This window comes from Sciurus carolinensis, chromosome 16 (genome assembly GCF_902686445.1).
Source record: "Sciurus carolinensis chromosome 16, mSciCar1.2, whole genome shotgun sequence".
Taxonomy (NCBI): domain Eukaryota; kingdom Metazoa; phylum Chordata; class Mammalia; order Rodentia; family Sciuridae; genus Sciurus; species Sciurus carolinensis.
The window spans coordinates 18,117,630-18,135,745 of record NC_062228.1 but is presented as its reverse complement, the minus strand read 5'-3'; the positions used below and the strand labels follow the sequence as shown (position 1 = coordinate 18,135,745).

Sequence of the window (18,116 nt, the reverse complement as noted above, 5' to 3'; positions counted from 1 at the left end):
AATGGATACTGTTCTAATGTCATGCTGCAGCTTGGGGATTAATCCCACCAGCAGTGAGTTAATTCTTAAACCTCATGGTGGAAATGTAAACAGTTTGCTGGTATGTAGAATGTCTTAATTAGCATTATAGTGCAATTTGTTAAGGCCTATTTCAGTCCAGGATGTTTTTAATACACTCTTTTCAAATGCTGGGCCTCACAGGTTAGCCATGTGACACCAGAGTCATGTCTTACAGTCATGAGATGGAATGTTGGTTCCAGGGAGTGTCATACCAGAGCTGTTTTCCTAGTAAGGTTATGGAGTAGCCTGTCCAAAAGACTTGAGTATTTCCTAGTCCTCCTCTTCCCATCACACATGAGCTGCTGAGGAGAGAAATCAACTTGGAAAGGCTCTCTTTGGAAGAAACCATCCTTTTGGGGAATCACTAGCCAGTTGTAGGGATACCCCTTAAGGAGGTATAATATCTGTGCCTCCTATAAGCAGGGCTTCTGACTGAAAGAGGAAGCTCTCATCTGTGCCCCTGCCCTTCTTTACAGCTCCCCCCAGGTTCATTTGTAATGCTTTCAATCTTCATATTACCCTTAACTAGTTCATACAAGAAAGACTTGCTTGACATGTATTAAGCACTTCACTGTACAAACTAATGAGTCAGACCTCAAGGGGCTTAACTTTGTGAAATCAGTGAACAACTTATACAAATATGGAGATTGTGGAAGAAAGGGTTCATTCAAATGCTGTGAGGGGTCCAGCAGGTCTTTGTAGTAGGTAAGATCAAAATAGCCGCATGATGGTTGAGAGGTTTTTAACTTGGTTTAGTGATGAGCTCTCTAAACAAAGTTAGGGGCAGAGTCTGTGGCCAAAAGTGAACTACTTTTGAATGTGAGTGTCTCAGTTTCTATGGAAGTGCCAGATGCTCCTACACAACATCCCACAGCCTCTTCCACAGTTGGGCCCAGATTGGTGGAGTAGACAGACATTTAGCTAACTTGCAATGGCCTCCTGGATAAAGGCCAGCCCTTTTAGTTGGAGAACGGTAGATGATCCTTCAGGTGGCAGCTGGCCATGCTGCTGACAACCAAGCCTTGACACCATAGCATGGAGAACTCTGTAGTACTTATTACTTGGCAACATTAATAACTGTGTTCAGTTTCTTTTCTTTTTCTCTGCTCTTAGTTCTTATCATTTAATCTGAGGCTGAACAAAGAGTGAACTTAACAAGAATCTAGAGGTTCTTCAGGTTCAACCAGATCCTCTTTACTCTGACACTTGTCCCAAGCTAATGTGTTGTAGCATGTTTTCTAGCAGGATCGACTTCTTCTATCTGTTTTATAAATAAAGTAAGTAAAAAGGCTTTTTTTTTTTTTTTTTTTGGTGGTACTGGGGATTGAACCCAGGAATGCTCTACCACTGGCCCTTTTTATCTTTTATTTTTGAAACAGGGTCTCACTAAGTTGGCCTGGAACTTGTAATACTCCTGCTTCGGCCTTCCTAGTAGCTGGGATTACAGGTGTGTGCCACCATGCCCAGCAAAATAAACTATTTTCGGAAGGGACTTTTTAAAAGTTTTTATAAGTCAGCAAAGTATGAAATGTAAGGAAGGGTGCTCAGTACCCAACACATAGCCATAACAAATCTACATGAATTATTTTATTTATTTTAGGCAGGATCTTGCTATGTTGCCCAGGCTGATTGAATTCGTGGGCTTTAAGTGATCCTCCTGCCTCAGCCTCCCAAAGTAGCTGGGACTACAGGTGTGTGCCACCACTCCTGGCCTTTTCTTCCCACAAATTTTAAAATGAGAACAAAAGATAATGTGCAGTACTTCAGAAAAAAAATTTTGGTGCTGAGGACCAAATGCATGCTAAGGACCTTGAGCACGCTAAGCACACACTTTACCACCAAGCTACATGCCCATCTCCTATAAATGTATTTAAATCTTCTTCAATGTGTCATTTTATCAACTTGAGAGGATTAACTATTCCTAAACATTTGAATTTTTTTTTCTGTAGGTAATTGAAGTATATGACTTGACTAAAGTAAAGTTAAAATATTGGTAAGTTTTCTTCCCCACTGGTCTATGTCATACTACTTGATATAGACAGGCTTTATCTATTACCTTCATTAAATTAGTAAAAGATTCCATCAGCAGAAGTTCAGGGCTTACAGCCTGGTGCTGTGATTCCCTGAGGGAACTACCTTCTGGTCTGCTCAGTTTCCTGATGAAGCAAACTTCATTAAGAACATGCTGTATGTTAAACACTTCACATATATGTCATCTAATTTAACACCCAGCAAAATAGAACCGCAGCTCAGAGGTGATATGACAGTCTACTGAGTCATAACTGCCCTCTCCAGGATAGCCTCTCTTTGGCACCCCTTTTCATATTTCATAAGCAATAGAGTCAGAACCAACCGGATAATTCTGACTCCAAGGCCAGTCTTAAAGAGACCGCCATTTTAGAGCCTAATCTTTTTAGAATGAAAACACGGAAGACCTATACAATCCATAGATACTTGAGTCCCCAGTATGGCAAGGTACTATACTTGCATATAGAATACTCCTTTCAGTAAGCCTCCTTAACAGGCTTTCCTTTACAAGGGTATGGAATGGTCCTGATTCCTTGGACAAGCTCAAGTCCTTTTTGCTGATAGAGAAGTGGACAAACAAATGTGTAATGTCTGGCTCCTGCAGGTTATAGTTATCTTTAGTCTTCCTAGAGCCTTCATACTTCAAGTTTTGACTTCTCTTCTCTGCCTTCCTTCAGAGTCATTGATGTCTTAGGATGCCCCAAAGAATCAACTCTGTATATCTCCTTCACAAGAATTGACCTTCAAATGCTAGGGATGTAGCTCAGTAGTAGAGTCCCCCAGGGTTCAGTTCCCAGTACCACAAAAATAATTAATTAAATTAAAATCTTATTTTTATTTAATTGTAGACTTACCTCTTTGTATCTTTACACTAACTCTTCCAGGACCTGGGGAAACAACTCAGTGGTAGAGTGCCTGCCTATCAGGTGCATGGCCCTGGGTTTGATCAATCCTCTAAACCACATCTAAAAAATATAATAATACCTTCCAACCACCATTTCTCATAATCTGTGAACCCATCTTGGAAAGCCTAGTATTAAAAAAGGATTTTTGTTTTTCAGTGGAGTACATTTTAACTCTCAGGCCATAGCTCCTACCATTGAGCAGATTGACCAGTCTTTTGGCGCAACCCATCCGGGAGGTAAGCCAAGTTCATCTGATTCTTCTGGTCATTAGTGGCAGCCCCTAGTAATAAATCTGGCAGGTGTCACCATCCCACCCTACTTCAGGATTTAGGGTTGGTACTTGGGTATGAAAGAAAACTCCTGCCTCTTGCTTTCAACCTAGTAGATCAGTTCAGAAACAAGACAAGGAAAGTGTTGCCAACCATTGCTCTACCAGACAGTTTAAGTTAGTGACTTCAGATGCCACTCAACCGTATCGTTTTTTTCCCCCTCCCACCCCCACAGTGTACAACTCTGCTGAACAGCTCTTCCACCTCAACTTCAGAGGCCTGTCTTTCTCTTTTCAGTTAGACTCATGGACTGAGGCTCCCAAGTATGAGGTTAGCTCTTCCTATACCCTGATATTTGTTGCTCAGTGCCTGTGTGATGTGGGTCAACAGTCTGTCATGGTGAAGGGAGGATGGGATAGGCAACTTTTCTTTGGTTTCCTTATTGAGTTCTTTAAGGGCCAAGGGGGGTAGAATGGGTGGAATTGACAGGAAGAACAAGGCCCAGGCCAGCATTCCCAGCCATCTGCAGAGTGCATTCAGACTTATTTTTCAGAGATAAATTCAGTTATGCCTTAACTTTCTTCTAATCACTGAAATTTTCTAAGTGACCAAGGGTTAGGAGATTTTATCCTCTGATATTCGATTACCTATTGCTTTAAAGAAGGACTTACATGATTAGGGTAAATTCATGTTAACCCAGGGCCAGGTTTGACCATGTGCTTTGACCTAACCAATTCTTAAAGACCCTGAGTGCCAAGGAGGATCAGAACCTGAGTCACATGGCCAGTGGTGTGCCCTTAGTAAAATTCTTATCCTATGTTTGCAGCCCAATTTTGCACATGGTCTAGCTTCTCTTCAGATACCCCACGGAGCAACAGTAAAACGAATGTACATCTACAGCGGAAATAGTCTACAGGATACCAAGTAAGTGTAAAGGGGCATGAACTTCACACTAAAACCATTGGCTCCCGGGGAGCCTTTACTCATTCTCTTTCTGCCCATAGGGCTCCTGTGATGCCCTTGAGCTGTTTCCTGGGCAATGTGTATGCTGAGAGTGTAGATGTTCTTCGAGATGGAACTGGACCCTCAGGTTTACGACTTCGCCTACTTGCTGCAGGTCAGTTTCTGGTTTTGTGGTATCATAGATCCTGGATCTATATAGAGACATTCTAAAAGCCCAGATTCTTAGAGATATGTCTTATTCCTTTTGGGCTACAATAATAAAATACCATAAACTGGGTGGTATAGAAGTAACAAAATTATTTCTGACAGCTCTGAAGGTTGGGAACTCCAAGATCAAGGCACTGGCAGATTGGTATCTGGTGAAAGCCTAAGTCTGGTTCACAGACATTTCACTGTGTTTTCATATACTAGAAGGAACTCACTACTCTCTGGAACCTTTTTTGTAAGGACACTAATCCCAGACATATCTTTGTCCTTAGCACCTCCCAAAGGTCCCATCTCACCTCATACCATCACTTTGGATTTCACTTTACAATTTAGGGGAACACAATGTTTAATGCATTGTCAAATGGTTGATAGATGGAAAATGATGAGGTCTTCATGGTTAAAGCTTTTGTTTAATTTTATCAAGGGATAAGACATGGCAAATCTTGATAAATGACAATGATAATGCTTTTCCCAGCATGTACATAAGCCTGCTGTGTGATTGTGTATCTTTGCAGGGATTCCCAGATTGTTCTTAGAGGTAGAGCCTATAGGCTACAATGTTGCCTGCTTTCCTCTTTCCTACCTTTAATGGCAAATTTTTGAAGTAGACAGGCAGGAGGGACTTGGTGGATTGTGGTTCTGCTGACCATGAACAACAAAAAAAGGAGCTTCTACCTTCATTAGTTAGTCTCTCCAGTTTCTATACCTCAGTTTTGTCTCTTACTCATACCTGACCAATGTCAGCTGCTCTGGGCCTTAGAACTTAATAGGACTGGATCTTCCATGTAGAGTTTGTCCCCATAAGGACAGCTAAGATCCAAGAGAGGGGCTGTGCCTTCATGGAACTCATATGCTAACCAGCATTTGTTCATGTATTAGGGTCTTGCATCAGTCCCTGCATTGGTTCCTTAACTGTTAAAAATCTGGTATATAAACTGTGATCTCACTTCCCTGAGCATTCAGTCCATAACCTCCAGGTTGAGTTGTTTGTCATTTTGGAAAATTGACAAGTAACAGCAAGATCAAGTGATTAGTGTTTGTCTTCTCAGGATTGTTGCCTGAAACAGCAGGCTAGTCAAGGATCCCATTCATCATGGGTGATAGTAGGAAGAGCCTGTTGAGTATGGAGGTCTGGACCAATCCTGGCTTCTCCCCGTATAGCACACTCTTGCTGCATAGACTGTTAATGGGGAGTGGCAGGGAAACACTATTAAGTCAGGGCCTCACAAAGTTATTGTTCAATCCCATCATCGAAAATTTCCTTTGTTAAGCACAAGGGTCTCAACCAATCCATTTCTCACATCTATTTCCTTAGGGAGTATGACTTTGATGATGGATTTTTGTTTTTGTTTTTTTGTTTTGTGTTGTTTTGTTTGTACCAGTAATTGAACCCTTAGGGGCAAAGTGGTAAAGTTACTACTGAGCCACATCCCCAGCCCTTTTTTATATTTTATTTAGAGACAGGGTCTCACCAAGTTATTTAGGGCCTCAATAAGTTGCTGAGGCTGGCTTTGAACTCACAATCTTCCTGCCTTAGCTTCCTAAGCTGCTGGGATTACAGGCATGCGCTACCATGCCCGACACCAGTGTTTTAACACAGAAAGTCAATTCAGCTGTCTTAAGCCCCACAATAATGTTTAGGAAGACATACTCCAAGGAATCATGAACTTTAGGGTAATTTTACCTGAATGGGCTTCATGCGGAGTGAGACAATAGAGAAAACTCAGCTGTGAAGAGTCCCTTTCCTGCAGCCTTATCTAGACATTCACAAATATCTGGTATATGGAGGAATATACCCATATACTTGAGCCCACATTGCAGGACTTTTTTGCACGGTGCTGGGGATTAAACCCAGTGGCACTCTACCACTGAGCTATGTCCCCAACCCTTTTTATTTTTTAGTTTGAGACAGGGTCTCTGTAAATTGCCTGAACTTGGCAATCCACCTGCCTCAGCCTCCCAAGTAGCTGGAATTATGGATGTCTACCTGACTTTGACAGTACTTCTAAGAGGTTCTGTAGGTTACCCAGGCTTGCTTAAGTTACAGAATTTATGGCAAAGTTTAAAGAGAATCATGCTTTTCCCAGGACCTGGTTAATTTTAACACTACTTTTATTCGTCACTTGGTATATATGTGCTGAGAATAGACTTGTGGGTTAATCAGAAAACTCAGTACCTAGTTATTTTATACTTTATTTCTCCAAAGTCATCCCATATATCAAATTGATTGTTATACATGAAAGAAATTCGACTACTATAACACTTTGTGCAAAGTAAAATGGTATCATTTTATCATGGCACAAGAAATTGCAGTTCTCTGATTCTTGGCTTCCATTTTACCATAATCATCCATGTCTCCCCATACCCAGAATAGGGAGATCTTATTGTTAGTATGTCTTTCTTTCTTATTTTGCAGTATCCAAAGGTGCTGAGGCTAAGGCTGGTGATGTAGCTCAGTGTAAAGCACCCCTGGGTTTAATCCTTAATACTGTAAATTAATTAATTGGTTAGTTTTTTTTTTTTTTTTTTTTTTTTTTTTTTGCAGTGCTGGGGATCGAACCCAGGGCCCTGTGCTTGTAAGGCAGGCACTTTACTAACTGAGCTATCTCCCCAGCCCCTAGTTAATTTTTTTAAAGAAAAAGAAACAGCTCTTGTTGGGAAGAGTGGTGCATGTCCTGTAACCCAAACTATGGGAGACTGAATGAAACAGGAAGCTAAAGCAAGCTTGAGGACAGGTTGGGCAACTTAGCAAGACCCTGTCTCAAAATAAATGGGCTGGGGATATAACTCAGTGGTACTGGGTTCAGTCCCCAGTATTGGGTGTGTGTCTGGGGAGAAGTACCTTTTAACACAAATCCTTGTGTCTTAACACAAATCCTTGTGTCTTGTCAACACCTACTGCTGATTTACCACAGGTGTGTGATGATCAGGTTGCATCTTCTCCACTGTCATAAGCTCCAGTGGTAAAACTTATGGGCAGGGGCTGCATAATTTTGTTCTCCAGTATTTCCTCAGCATCTAGCAGCATCTTAGCCCATGGTAGGCAGTAAAGAAATACTTAGTACATGATTAAAATCTCCAGACCTTCCATTTGAATTTGGGTGTCTTGAATGAGTTCCTGGCAATAATTTTGAGTAGTGATTTTTCATAGAGTTTTACTTAAGCCCTGGTGACCTGATATTTCTATATGCATATAGTCTTGCCCCTTGGCTAGACCTGATAATGCAGCATGCAACTGGTAGCCCCTCTTTGGGGCCCCTAAGGCTTTGAGCTACAGTGTCTCCAGCCCTGAGCAGAACCTGACATCTTCTCCTTTGTTCTCTAGGTTGTGGGCCTGGCCTACTAGCAGATGCCAAGATGCGGGTATTTGAACGCTCAGTGTATTTTGGTGATTCCTGCCAAGATGTTCTTAGCATGCTTGGTTCTCCACACAAGGTCTTCTATAAGTCAGAAGACAAGGTAGGGAAGATGTGTTTATATAATGAATAGTCTTTCTATCTCTCATTTTAATCATTTAGTTTGATATTGAACAAATATAAATTTTGCTATGTTCCCACAGAACCTGTTCTACTTAAAGTTGTTGGTGAAGTGAATTAAAAGCTTTTTTCTGACCCTTGTTGGTCAAATGACACTGCCTGTGTCACTGTCCATAATGCCTACCTTTCCTTAAAGACCTAGGCCTAGTTGATATTCTCTGACCTCTTTCCTCCTGGACTCACCAGCAGCTGAGATTTCCCGTGCTCTCATTTAGCCAACAGTTTAATGTTACACAGGGAACTTTCTTTAACCAAGAACTGTATTAAGGGGTTAGATTTTAATTTATTGTAATTTTTTTTCCCCTATAGATGAAAATTCATTCTCCTTCCCCTCATAAGCAAGTTCCATCCAAGTGCAATGACTACTTTTTTAACTACTTCACTCTTGGGGTGGTAAGTTGTGATGCCTTAGGAAAGCATTTCATTTCTTTTGGGATTGGCAGTGTACCTTTGCACACCTGAGTGTGTACATGTAGCTTTAACTCTACCTGGGCATCAGGAAACCTAGCCCCAGCTAACTTTGCATATTGTTGTTTTGCTCTGGTACTCCAAAGCAGACCTTTCCTGCCACCAGAATGCCAAAATACATCTGGTTTTCTGGTATGTCTTGACTTCTTTTCTGAGGAAATATGCTGCACAGATAGAGGCTGTGACAGTTATTCAGTTTAAACTGTTTTTGGAGCTACTTTTTTGTAGAGCATAGAACCCTTTTCTAGAGTCACAAAACAGGAGTATGCTTTTTATTTTTAGGGGACCACCCCAGAGGCATTACTGCAACCCTGTACTCTGGACCTAAGGCACTGAATGGAGTCGGTTGCTGCTCCATTCAGTGCTGATAGTCCAGCTGGTGGGTAGAATGCATATATGAGAAATGGTTGTATAAATAGTGTGCCTGCAGAAAATATCTCAGGGCAGGACTGGCCTGGACCATGGGTCTTCTAAGTTAGTTTTGAGCCTTCCATGATCTGAGATCCTGAGACAGCAAAGGATAGATTCCTAAGAGGGAGAAAGAAAGAAATGGGTCTGCTTACATGGTAAAGACCAAACACAGGATCAGTTGGGGTGGTGGGGGTGGGGAGCCACTATAGATCATAAACTTCTGAAGGTAGTAGGATAGAGGAGGAAATGGTTTTATTTCTGCTTGACCCCTGATTTCAAGGGCCAGTGAAAATAACTGACAAGGAAAATTCCAAGAAGGGACAGATTTAGTAGAATTTTATTGGCTACTGGTACAGAGTAGAGTCGGAGGTGACCCTGGGGTCCCAGACCTGAGCAGCTGGCAGAAGCTGAGAAGGGTAGAGAGGATAAGAGGAAATGTTCAATCAGTTGCTTCAAATCAAATTCAGGTCCAACTCCTGGTGACTTGAACTTTAGTTCTAGGGATTGCCATAGAGAGCATAATAGAAGCCTGGAAGTTCTGGCAGGTCATAGCATTCATTATAGCCAGGTGCCCTGAGGCCCTCCACTGTTAGTTGGCCCCTGAATCATCTTGGTAGACTTTGAGTCAAAATCAGCACTCAGATTTTTCATTAGGCGCTTTTGTAGAAAAGGTCTCCCTTATGTGTTTTACTCCTTAGGCAGTGTAGCTGTAACCCCTGTGCCTACCAGTCCTGCAGCTATTTGCCCTCCCTCTTCCACTGAAAAAATCCCCAGTTAAGTCTACTTGGCCTTAGCTGTCCCCTTTACTTTTTGGGAGAAAGCCACTGCCCATGATTATCCCATTGGTGGAATGGAAGTCTCCAAGATGTCATGTCTTTGGAAATGCTCTTGCACTACCTCAATAATAGAAAACCCTCTTCTATCCCAGGATATCCTCTTTGATGCAAATACACACAAAGTGAAGAAATTTGTCCTACACACCAATTACCCTGGGCATTATAATTTTAACATGTGAGTACACTTATATGTATCTACCCCTCTGATAAGTGAGCTTTGGGCTGGGGAAAAAACAAAATAAAACAAAAACCAGGACAAAGAACTTGTGACTTTGAGCATTCACTAATTTATTTTTTCATTTTTACTTATTTATTTTGGCAGTGCTGGGAATTGAACCTAGGGTCTTGTGCATGCTAGGCAAGTGCTCTACTATTGTACTACATCCCCAACCCTCTGCTTGAATTCTTGCTGTTTTACATTCTCTCCATATGTACCTATTTTACAAATAGAGAAAAAGGATCAGAAGTCTCAGTACCTTATCCAGGGTGATAGGCTCTTCAGATCTCAAGGCCATGCCCTATTCTGTTTGATTTCAGTACTTAATCTGGCCTCTCTCCATGAATGCTGTGTCAGGGATGCAGAGCCAGGGCATTGGGGAGGTGTGTTTGATTCTGGTTTTGGGGGGATGCCGTATTGGGATGCAGGAGTGGTTGGGCCTCCCAGGATGCCTAGCCTTTACCCTTATCTACATTTTCTGTAGTTATCACCGCTGTGAGTTCAAGATCCCACTAGCCATAAAGAAAGGTGAGTAGATAGTGCCCCCAGAGTAAGGAAGGGACTTGGGGGTCACTTTTTCACTCTGAGAAGGGGGAATATCCAAATAGAGAGGGTGGTAATGGTTAGATTAGTGAAGCCTTTGCCTGCCTGCTTCTGCTGGTATCTCAGCTCCTCTAGGATGGGCCTTTGTTCTGGAAGCTGCATTGTTCTTGATCTGGAATCTTCTGGAGGCCCTCAAGGCTTTTTCCTCTTACTGTGGGATTGCTGGCCTCTGGAGGGGAAATTTTCCTATCTGCAGGTGATTATCCAGTGCCCCTAACCCATCCTTGGTGCCTGTCACATGCTACCTACCAGTTGGTGTAGCTCATACCTGGCTAACCTCCCTTCACCTCTCCATCCTTTTCTATCCTGGAGCTCCAAAATTCTCCAGCCTGCCTGTGCTCCCTGTGTACTCCAGCCCTGGGGCAAAAGGTAGCTAGGTCTGAATTCTGCCTATTGCTGGGGCCACAGGTGGACTGGGCCAGTTACCAGCCTGCCTGTTGTGTTCTCTCTTCAGAAAATGCAGATGGTCAAACAGAAACATGTACGACCTACAGCAAAGTGAGTTCCTATTTTCCTACCTGATACAACTTGAGAAAGCCTTGGACATGATCCTGTGAGCAGTTTGGGATCATGTCCTCCAGGCCAGTCATTAGTCACATATGTGTTTAGGTCCCTGCTAACCCTTGCTGCCCCCCATACCTCTTGCAGTGGGACAATATCCAGGAGCTCCTGGGCCACCCTGTAGAGAAGCCTGTTGTCCTGCACAGGTGAGTCAGCATTTGCTCCTTGAAGCCCAGGAGGCTCAAGGAAGTCTGCCAGTGGGTGTTGTTTTAGAAATTACAGAGGTTTCTGATGTTGCCAAACATACTCACTACCCAACCCTGCACATAAGGACTTGGCCAACTGATCTCCATGTTTGCCTCTGGTATAGCGCCCCTCCCCCTACCATACTTCTAAGGCCCTCTAGTCACCAGTTATTCAAAACGGAAGGTGGTCTTGACTGATTGTCCCAGGCTCTTCTGTCCTATCAAAGCTGCTACCTACTGTAGCCCAAAGCCCCATTCCTTGCTGCTCTGCTGCCTACAGCTCCTTCTTAGGCTCAAGGCTCCACTTGAAGGAGCCCTCCTGACTTTTCACCACCCCTGTCCAGTTCCAGTTATTTTTTGTGCCCTCTTTGGCTGTCTAGAATTCTGAGTTGAGTCAGGCCATCCCTACCCCCAGTATCTTGAGGGCCTATATGGGACAGATGTGCACTGAAAGCCACAAGAGATCACTGGCCAGTAGTTCACATCCCAAAAGGAACTGAATGCCTTGCTGGCCTTGTTCTCTGTCTGCCCTTCTAATTCTGCTTTCTCTGGCCTTAGGTCCTCCTCCCCAAACAACACTAACCCATTTGGCTCCACATTCTGCTTTGGTCTTCAGCGAATGATCTTTGAGGTAAGTCCTAGAGTCTATAGAAATAAACCGCTGAGGCACTGGTGGTCATGGCAAGGACAGGCAAGTGATTGAGGAAAACTGGAGAGGGCCTAGTGCCATGGAGGGTAGAATAATCTTCCTCAGCAACCCGTCTGTATACTTGACCTACCCACACTTAACAGTGAGGGTTCCAAAATGATTTTGGGTAAGCTGGGGTGTTGTTCAGTGGTAGAGTAATTGCCTAGTATGTACAAGGACCTGGGTTCCATCCCCAGGATCACAAAGCAGGGTAGAGGTTGAAGAAATTTGGAATAATGGAGGCTGAAGCAGTCTGTTTCCATCAAAATGAGAAGGATTACAGGGGTCTCTATTTGCACTGAAGCCAGGTATGACAGGGAAGGGGGCAATGGGGACAAACCCTGGGCATGTTGGGAACCCTTGAGGGCCATGTGAATGAATGTACTGTGGGCAAATGGCTCTGGGGGCCCCACTGGCTTGGAAGAATAGACAACCTTTTTTTTTTTTTTTTTTTTTTTTTCTTGGAAGTGCTACCTTTAGCAGGCCCCTTAGCAGTTCCAGGACTAAACAAGTGGGTGTGGTAAAGGTTGAGTACTCCAAGAGGAACAGGCAGATCCTCAGGCAGAGTGCCTGTCCCCTAGTGTGAACTGTGAGAAGTTGAGGGATCAAGAAGCCCAGGCTTTGTGTGTATAACCTCCAGTCAACCCCTCTGCCACACAGGATCTGCCTTTATCCCTTCTCCCCAGTCCCTTGATCCACTGTCCTCTTCTTACACCAGGTCATGCAGAACAACCACATTGCCTCAGTGACCCTGTATGGCCCCCCCCGGCCTGGTGCCCACCTGAGAACAGCAGAGCTCCCCTAGAGACATCACCACCCTTGCCCCTCTGCCCATGGAACTGTGTGTTGTATCCTGCTCGGTGGGTCTCTGTGCCACCTGTGGGTATTCTTGGACACCTTGCCAGTGTTGAAAGGTTCTTGGGATGTTCTGAGGTGGGACTCAGGCTGGGTGCTTTGCCATGAGATAAAGGGCCCAGATGTTCTTCTGTCCGTCCTAAGCCTGCTGCTGCCAGCAGGGAACACAGACTGCAAAGAGAAGCACAAACTTTGATCCTTGATATCTGGACACAGAAGCTCTCTAACATGTAAGGAAGCCAGACACATCAGCCCCTGTCCCACACACATTGGGAAAACTTAGGGCTCTTTCTGTGGCTGGAGACATAGGCACCCAGGATGAGGACAAAGTCCTGCTTTTGGCCCCACATTTCCATGTGACCCTTACGGCAAGCAGGTAGCATGTCCATTAGTTGCAACATTTGCACTGCATCCACTTTAGTTATCGATGAGCTGGCTGTGGCCATGGTGGCCTACCTACCCTTCCTGGTTCCTTTCTTGCACCCATTCCCCACCAGACCTAGGAAACACACCCAAGTGGTTGAAACACAGCTTTCTACCATCCAGGTATGTGTTCGGGCCTGGTTCCCATCACTCTTGGAGCCAGCTTTCAAGGTTCTGCCCAGCCTGGCTGGCAGGGCTGCATGTTTCCATCCTGTTTGCCTCTTTTATTTAATGCCAAAGTTTTAGCCAAAGACATCTTCCTTCTTTTGTTGTGTTTTAGCATTCTGTTCCATACTATGGACCAACTCCCTGCCCCAAACCTGGGCATTGTCTTCTGGCCAGGCTATTCATGGCTTGAAGCTAGGGGCCTCAAGGGAGGTTGGGCTGCTTGGTCTCTTCATGGGTCTGGCTAATGGAAAGTAGCATATATATGCTTTAAAAATTATTAATCTTTTTGGAAAGAATTAAGAAGAGAAATGTATAATTTTATCCCATTTTTAATATTTTGGTCTAGCAACTTGTGATACATAGATGAAAATTTTGTGAGTTTTTCAAATGTGTGTACAGATTTTTGTAAATATGACTTTTTTGTAATTAACTCATGTATAGCCTCATCCTGTATAGTTCATGATGAATGTGCAGGGGATCCACCCCAGGTGCCTCTATGGTTCCTAGGCCTACAGTTAGGCTTATGTGGCACTCCCTTGACTTTGACTTTGTAACTGACTAATGTCTTCCCATTTGGATGGTAGTCTGGCCAGAGACCCTGCACATCTTACTGTCAGGGGTAGCCAGAATTGTTCCCATCCTCTTGGAATGGGGGAACCTTCCTCATCCCCCGTCCACATCCCTTCTCCAATAAAGCACCTGTGCCCTCAGCAGCAGCCTGCCATGTGCTGTTGCTGGGATGTTTGTACTGAAACAAGTGTGGAAGTATTTATTTTTTAAGAAGGGGGTAGTTGGCTGGGGATGTAGCTCAGTTGGTAGAGTGCTTGCCTTGCATATACGAGGCCCTGGGTTCAATCCCCAGCACCAAGAAGAAGAAGAAGAAGATGGTGGTGGTTGAAGAATACAGGAAAATTTATAGTAGAGAAGTCTTAGGAGAGGCTCCTTGGCCCCTCTGAAGGGGATGGGACAGCCTTCAACATTGACATAGTTTTATGGGTATAAGAGATGGGGAAAGACTTTTAAGTAGGAACACATGACACAATTGTCCCTGATGTGGCTCCATCCCTGGTGTACCAGGTAGACCTGGGCCCTGATGGAGTTGGCCCAGGAAAGCAGACCTGAGATGGGAAAGAGCTAAAGGTATAGATAGGGTTGGGAATCCAATTGGAGGAGCAGGTAAAAAGCAAAATATCTACTTTCAGATTGTGTTATGTCAGAATCTGTCAGGTCCATGAAGGCTATGGGGCCTGGCCTTGAGGAACTGCTTATATGTCTTCATCATCCTGGGAGTTCAAAACCAAGCCCTCACCTGAACACACACCTATGTGCCACTAGGATGATTAAATATGTCCGTTGCTCTGGGGCTGCCTGGGCAAGACATGGTCTTCCATCACCCCAGCCATAGCTCTCTCATGGGTCACCATTACACTGTTTTTCAGACCTTCTCCACTGTAGTGTGAGCCAGCAGGAAATGCTAGACAATTACAGGACCCTGGAACCCTGAGGAGGCAGGCACAGGTAATCTAGGGAAGAGCAACCTACACCTTAATAATCCACACGGGAAACCCCTTCAAGCTCTCTCTTGTTCCATCCTGGGGCTAAAGGAAGTTTGGCACTGTGATGGGTGACTAAGAGTTCCATTGGAAGGGGCCTGCAGCAATGGGCTGCCTATGTGCACAGACTGGCCCATGCGGCCCATGCAGCAGGCTCCACATAAGCCAGATGTCAGCAGCTGAGAGCCCATGTACTACAACCAGTTCACGATAGAAGCAGGGGTCGAAGGTGCTCAGGTGCGGTGCTGCCGAAGGCTGGGAGATGCCAAAGGTACGGAAAGCTGGGTGAGGCTCAGGTGTGAGCCGCAGGCGCTGCAGACACATGCCCAGAAAGACGTCATCAATGGGAAAGAGCTCAACCTGTGCACAGGCACTTGCCAGGCGGCGCAGAGTGACTCCAGAAAGAACAAAACCACCACCTCCTGCGTAGGCTGGGTAGGCAGGCAGACCATACACAGCCTCTGGGATGTAGTACTTGCTGGCCCTAGCACGGATTGGCCTCGCCTGCACAATTACGTCACCTGCAAGCAAGTCCTGCGCAGGATCCCGGGGTGCTAAGAAATCCAGCAGGTTCCCCACATGCACAAACACATCAGCATCACCCTTAAAAACAAAACGCACACTGGGGCAAAAGGCTGAGGCCCAGGTCAGAAAGTGGATCTCCTTGAGCGTTAAATTGAAAAAAGTGTCATCGAAGGCCCAGAGCAGGATGTCCGAGTATGCATGGCTCTCAGCATGCAGCAGTGCACGCCAGTGTGTCTGTGTGCCCACCCCCTCCGTGTCAGTCCTGGCAGTGCTTGCGCTCCTGGGCACCCCCAGCAGGAACACACGGCGCACAAGTGCCCCTTGCACGCGACCCTCAGCACCCCATGTCTGGCGCACGGCTTGGCGCCTCTCGAAGTCAGCCGCCACAGACTTGACAGCTATGAGCAGGTCAGGTCGACCACCAGGTGCACCGTCACCACGGCACTTGTGTGGCTGGTTAATGAGGAGCGGAAAGCGCCTTTGGTCCTTGGCCCGCAGGTAGCGGCGGAAATCAAAGGGGCCCGTGGGAGTGGGCGAGGGTGGTGTGTCCCCTTCGTAGGCCGGTGGGGCTGCGCCAGTATCCAGTACCTGGAATGCTCGGAGACCCGGGGTGGGCCTCAGTGCCGACTGCTCTCGCACTTGTGGTGTACTCGTGGTCGGGGCCGCGCCGTCGCGCTGCGCATACAGTAGGATGCCAAGGGCGGCGCTGAGGAGCAGCGTGAGTGACGCGTCCCGGCGTAGGCGCAGCCTCCTCCTCATGACCGGGTGGCTGACGCCTGCCCTCTCTTCAAAGGGTTGAAGGGTCGTCTGCACCCCAGATGGAAGTGGTGGCGGTCAGGGGTTCCCAGCCCCGCCTCCCCGAGAGGAGGGTGCAGGCCACGCCCTGGGGGGGCCTTCAGCTACAGGCCGTTCATCCCCCTTGGTAGCACCTCCGCCTCGCACAGCTGGGACTAGCAGTCTGAAGAGACAAGATAAGATATTCCTCCTTGCAGGGAACCCCTTCGGCTCCAGCTCAGGACGGCACCCGAGGAACTCGAAAGCCGGGCAGAAAGGCCCTACCTCCTTCCACCCCTCCCGCTCAGACTTTAATCCCTTCTACCTTTCAACTCCCTGGCCCCAACCTCTGTCCCTGGGATCCCGATACTCACCTTGGGAGCGGCGTGGTCCCCCAGACGCTGGAGCCTCGGGCTCAGCGCAGGGTCCCAAGGGCGGCCATGGACAGGGCCTGGGCCAAATGCAGCGTTGGCAGGAAGGGGGCTGAGGCCGTGCCACGTGACCCTCCAGCTGTGCGCGCCGGGACATCTGGAGCTCAGCTCCGCCCCGGCGCCGCGCCGGGAATTCCAAGTAAGAGTTCCCTGAGAGGATCCTCATGGGTGATTCTTGCTGGGAAGACTTGGGCTTCGTGCTAGCTCAGATTCCCCAATACCGCCTTTCTGAAGGCTGGGAAGTATCAATGTCTCTGGTAACCCTCACCCTCACGGAATGCCCGCGCCTGCCACCCAGTAAATTGAGGAGGGAGGACGGTTGAACAGACAAAACCGCTCCTCCACTTCTTACAACAGCTCTGATTACTTATGCCCAGATGGGATTTTTAGGCCCAGGAGGAAAGTACTTCCCCAAATCTTTTGGAATTTAGTCCAGGAATCCTCTGTGCCCCCACCTCTCCCCATTGGGATACAGGATGCAGGTCAACCCTAACTGTCTGTACTAACTTCCCAGGCAAGCACTGCAGCCCTGTCTCCCCAGGAGCTTATTGGCCTGAGTTCAGTCGCAGATCCAGTTTTGAGACTCCTGCACATAGAAATGACTGTGCCTGTGTCACTGCTGACCAGATTGGGCTAGCAGGGATTGGTAAAGCTTGGGGAAGCTTCTGGAAGAGGTCGTCCAGCAAAGCCTTTGACCTAAGACCAAGGTGGGCAGAGAGGCACCCTGGAACCTTAGAGCCCAGTCCCTGCCTAACTCTGCTGCCAGCTCTCAGCTCTCTCTTCCTGGAACTCAGGGTCTCCAGGCCTCAGCCTCTGTGATAGAGCCTGCAGTGACAGAGCCTGCAGTAGATACCCCCAACCGGGGTGTGCACCACTGCTTCACTGCCCACTCCCTCCTGTGGTATAGCTCTGGGCTGCCCCCACCTGGAAGCTCCCTGTTACTGACTTAGCAACCCTCAGTCTTGACTGATCATCAGTCAGCAGCCTTTCTTACCCCAGTGAGTATCTCCTGGCCTCCAAACTCCCTGGTTTTCCTCTTTCTTCTTGGAGTTGCCCCTTTTCTGGTAGGTGTCCTTCAGTCCCACTATCTGTCCATTCATGAATCGTTAACCATGACCCTTCTCCTGAACCCAGAACTATATACTCAGCAGCCTTCACACTGCCTCCCTGGATGTCTACAGGAATATCATTTCCCATAAACAGAGCAAACAGGACCTTCCCCTCCCTCACCCCTTCCTCAAGACCCCAGGGAGCCTGCTATGCCCAGAGCACTGCCTTTCTCTCAAATCCCCACCTCACCCTGCTCACCAGCTCATCTCTTCAGGAGCCTAAGACCAGGCTGGGGTAGGCCTCCGTGCTCCCGCAATTCCCTGAGCAAAAGAGTTACATTTTATTACCATTGCTCAGTACTTGGGTCCCACACTGAGTGAGCTAGGGCAAGCAGAATTTG

General features: G+C 46.4%; 2 protein-coding genes across 3 annotated transcripts in view; one reads left to right on the top strand and one right to left on the bottom strand.

Moving 5' to 3' along the window:
• The window catches only part of Phaf1 (phagosome assembly factor 1), a 24,072-nt gene extending 9,924 nt beyond the window's left edge, over positions 1 to 14,148 (top strand). Inside the window, exons 5-17 of one of the 2 annotated variants that reach the window (XM_047527356.1) lie at positions 2,010 to 2,053; positions 3,150 to 3,229; positions 3,498 to 3,592; positions 4,089 to 4,186; positions 4,267 to 4,379; positions 7,758 to 7,891; positions 8,278 to 8,361; positions 9,776 to 9,858; positions 10,385 to 10,428; positions 10,958 to 11,001; positions 11,152 to 11,210; positions 11,808 to 11,880; positions 12,656 to 14,147. In XM_047527356.1, coding sequence (XP_047383312.1) covers positions 2,010 to 2,053; positions 3,150 to 3,229; positions 3,498 to 3,592; positions 4,089 to 4,186; positions 4,267 to 4,379; positions 7,758 to 7,891; positions 8,278 to 8,361; positions 9,776 to 9,858; positions 10,385 to 10,428; positions 10,958 to 11,001; positions 11,152 to 11,210; positions 11,808 to 11,880; positions 12,656 to 12,742 — 1,038 coding nt within the window. In that variant the 3' untranslated portion in view covers positions 12,743 to 14,147. Of the gene's footprint in view, positions 1 to 2,009; positions 2,054 to 3,149; positions 3,230 to 3,497; positions 3,593 to 4,088; positions 4,187 to 4,266; positions 4,380 to 7,757; positions 7,892 to 8,277; positions 8,362 to 9,775; positions 9,859 to 10,384; positions 10,429 to 10,957; positions 11,002 to 11,151; positions 11,211 to 11,807; positions 11,881 to 12,655 lie in introns of both variants that reach the window. The other variant, XM_047527357.1, reaches the window with a different exon arrangement.
• On the bottom strand, positions 9,182 to 18,116 carry B3gnt9 (UDP-GlcNAc:betaGal beta-1,3-N-acetylglucosaminyltransferase 9). The gene is made up of 2 exons (XM_047527361.1): positions 16,610 to 18,116; positions 9,182 to 16,419 (listed from the first exon to the last, which is right to left on the bottom strand). The coding sequence occupies exon 2, from the start codon at positions 16,218 to 16,220 to the stop codon at positions 15,012 to 15,014; it is 1,209 nt and encodes a 402-aa protein (XP_047383317.1). The 5' UTR covers positions 16,221 to 16,419; positions 16,610 to 18,116; the 3' UTR covers positions 9,182 to 15,011.

Coding starts and splice junctions, on each gene's coding strand:
- B3gnt9 (XM_047527361.1), bottom strand. CDS start 16,220: ATGAGGAGGAGGCTGCGCCTACGCCGGGACGCGTCACTCACGCTGCTC.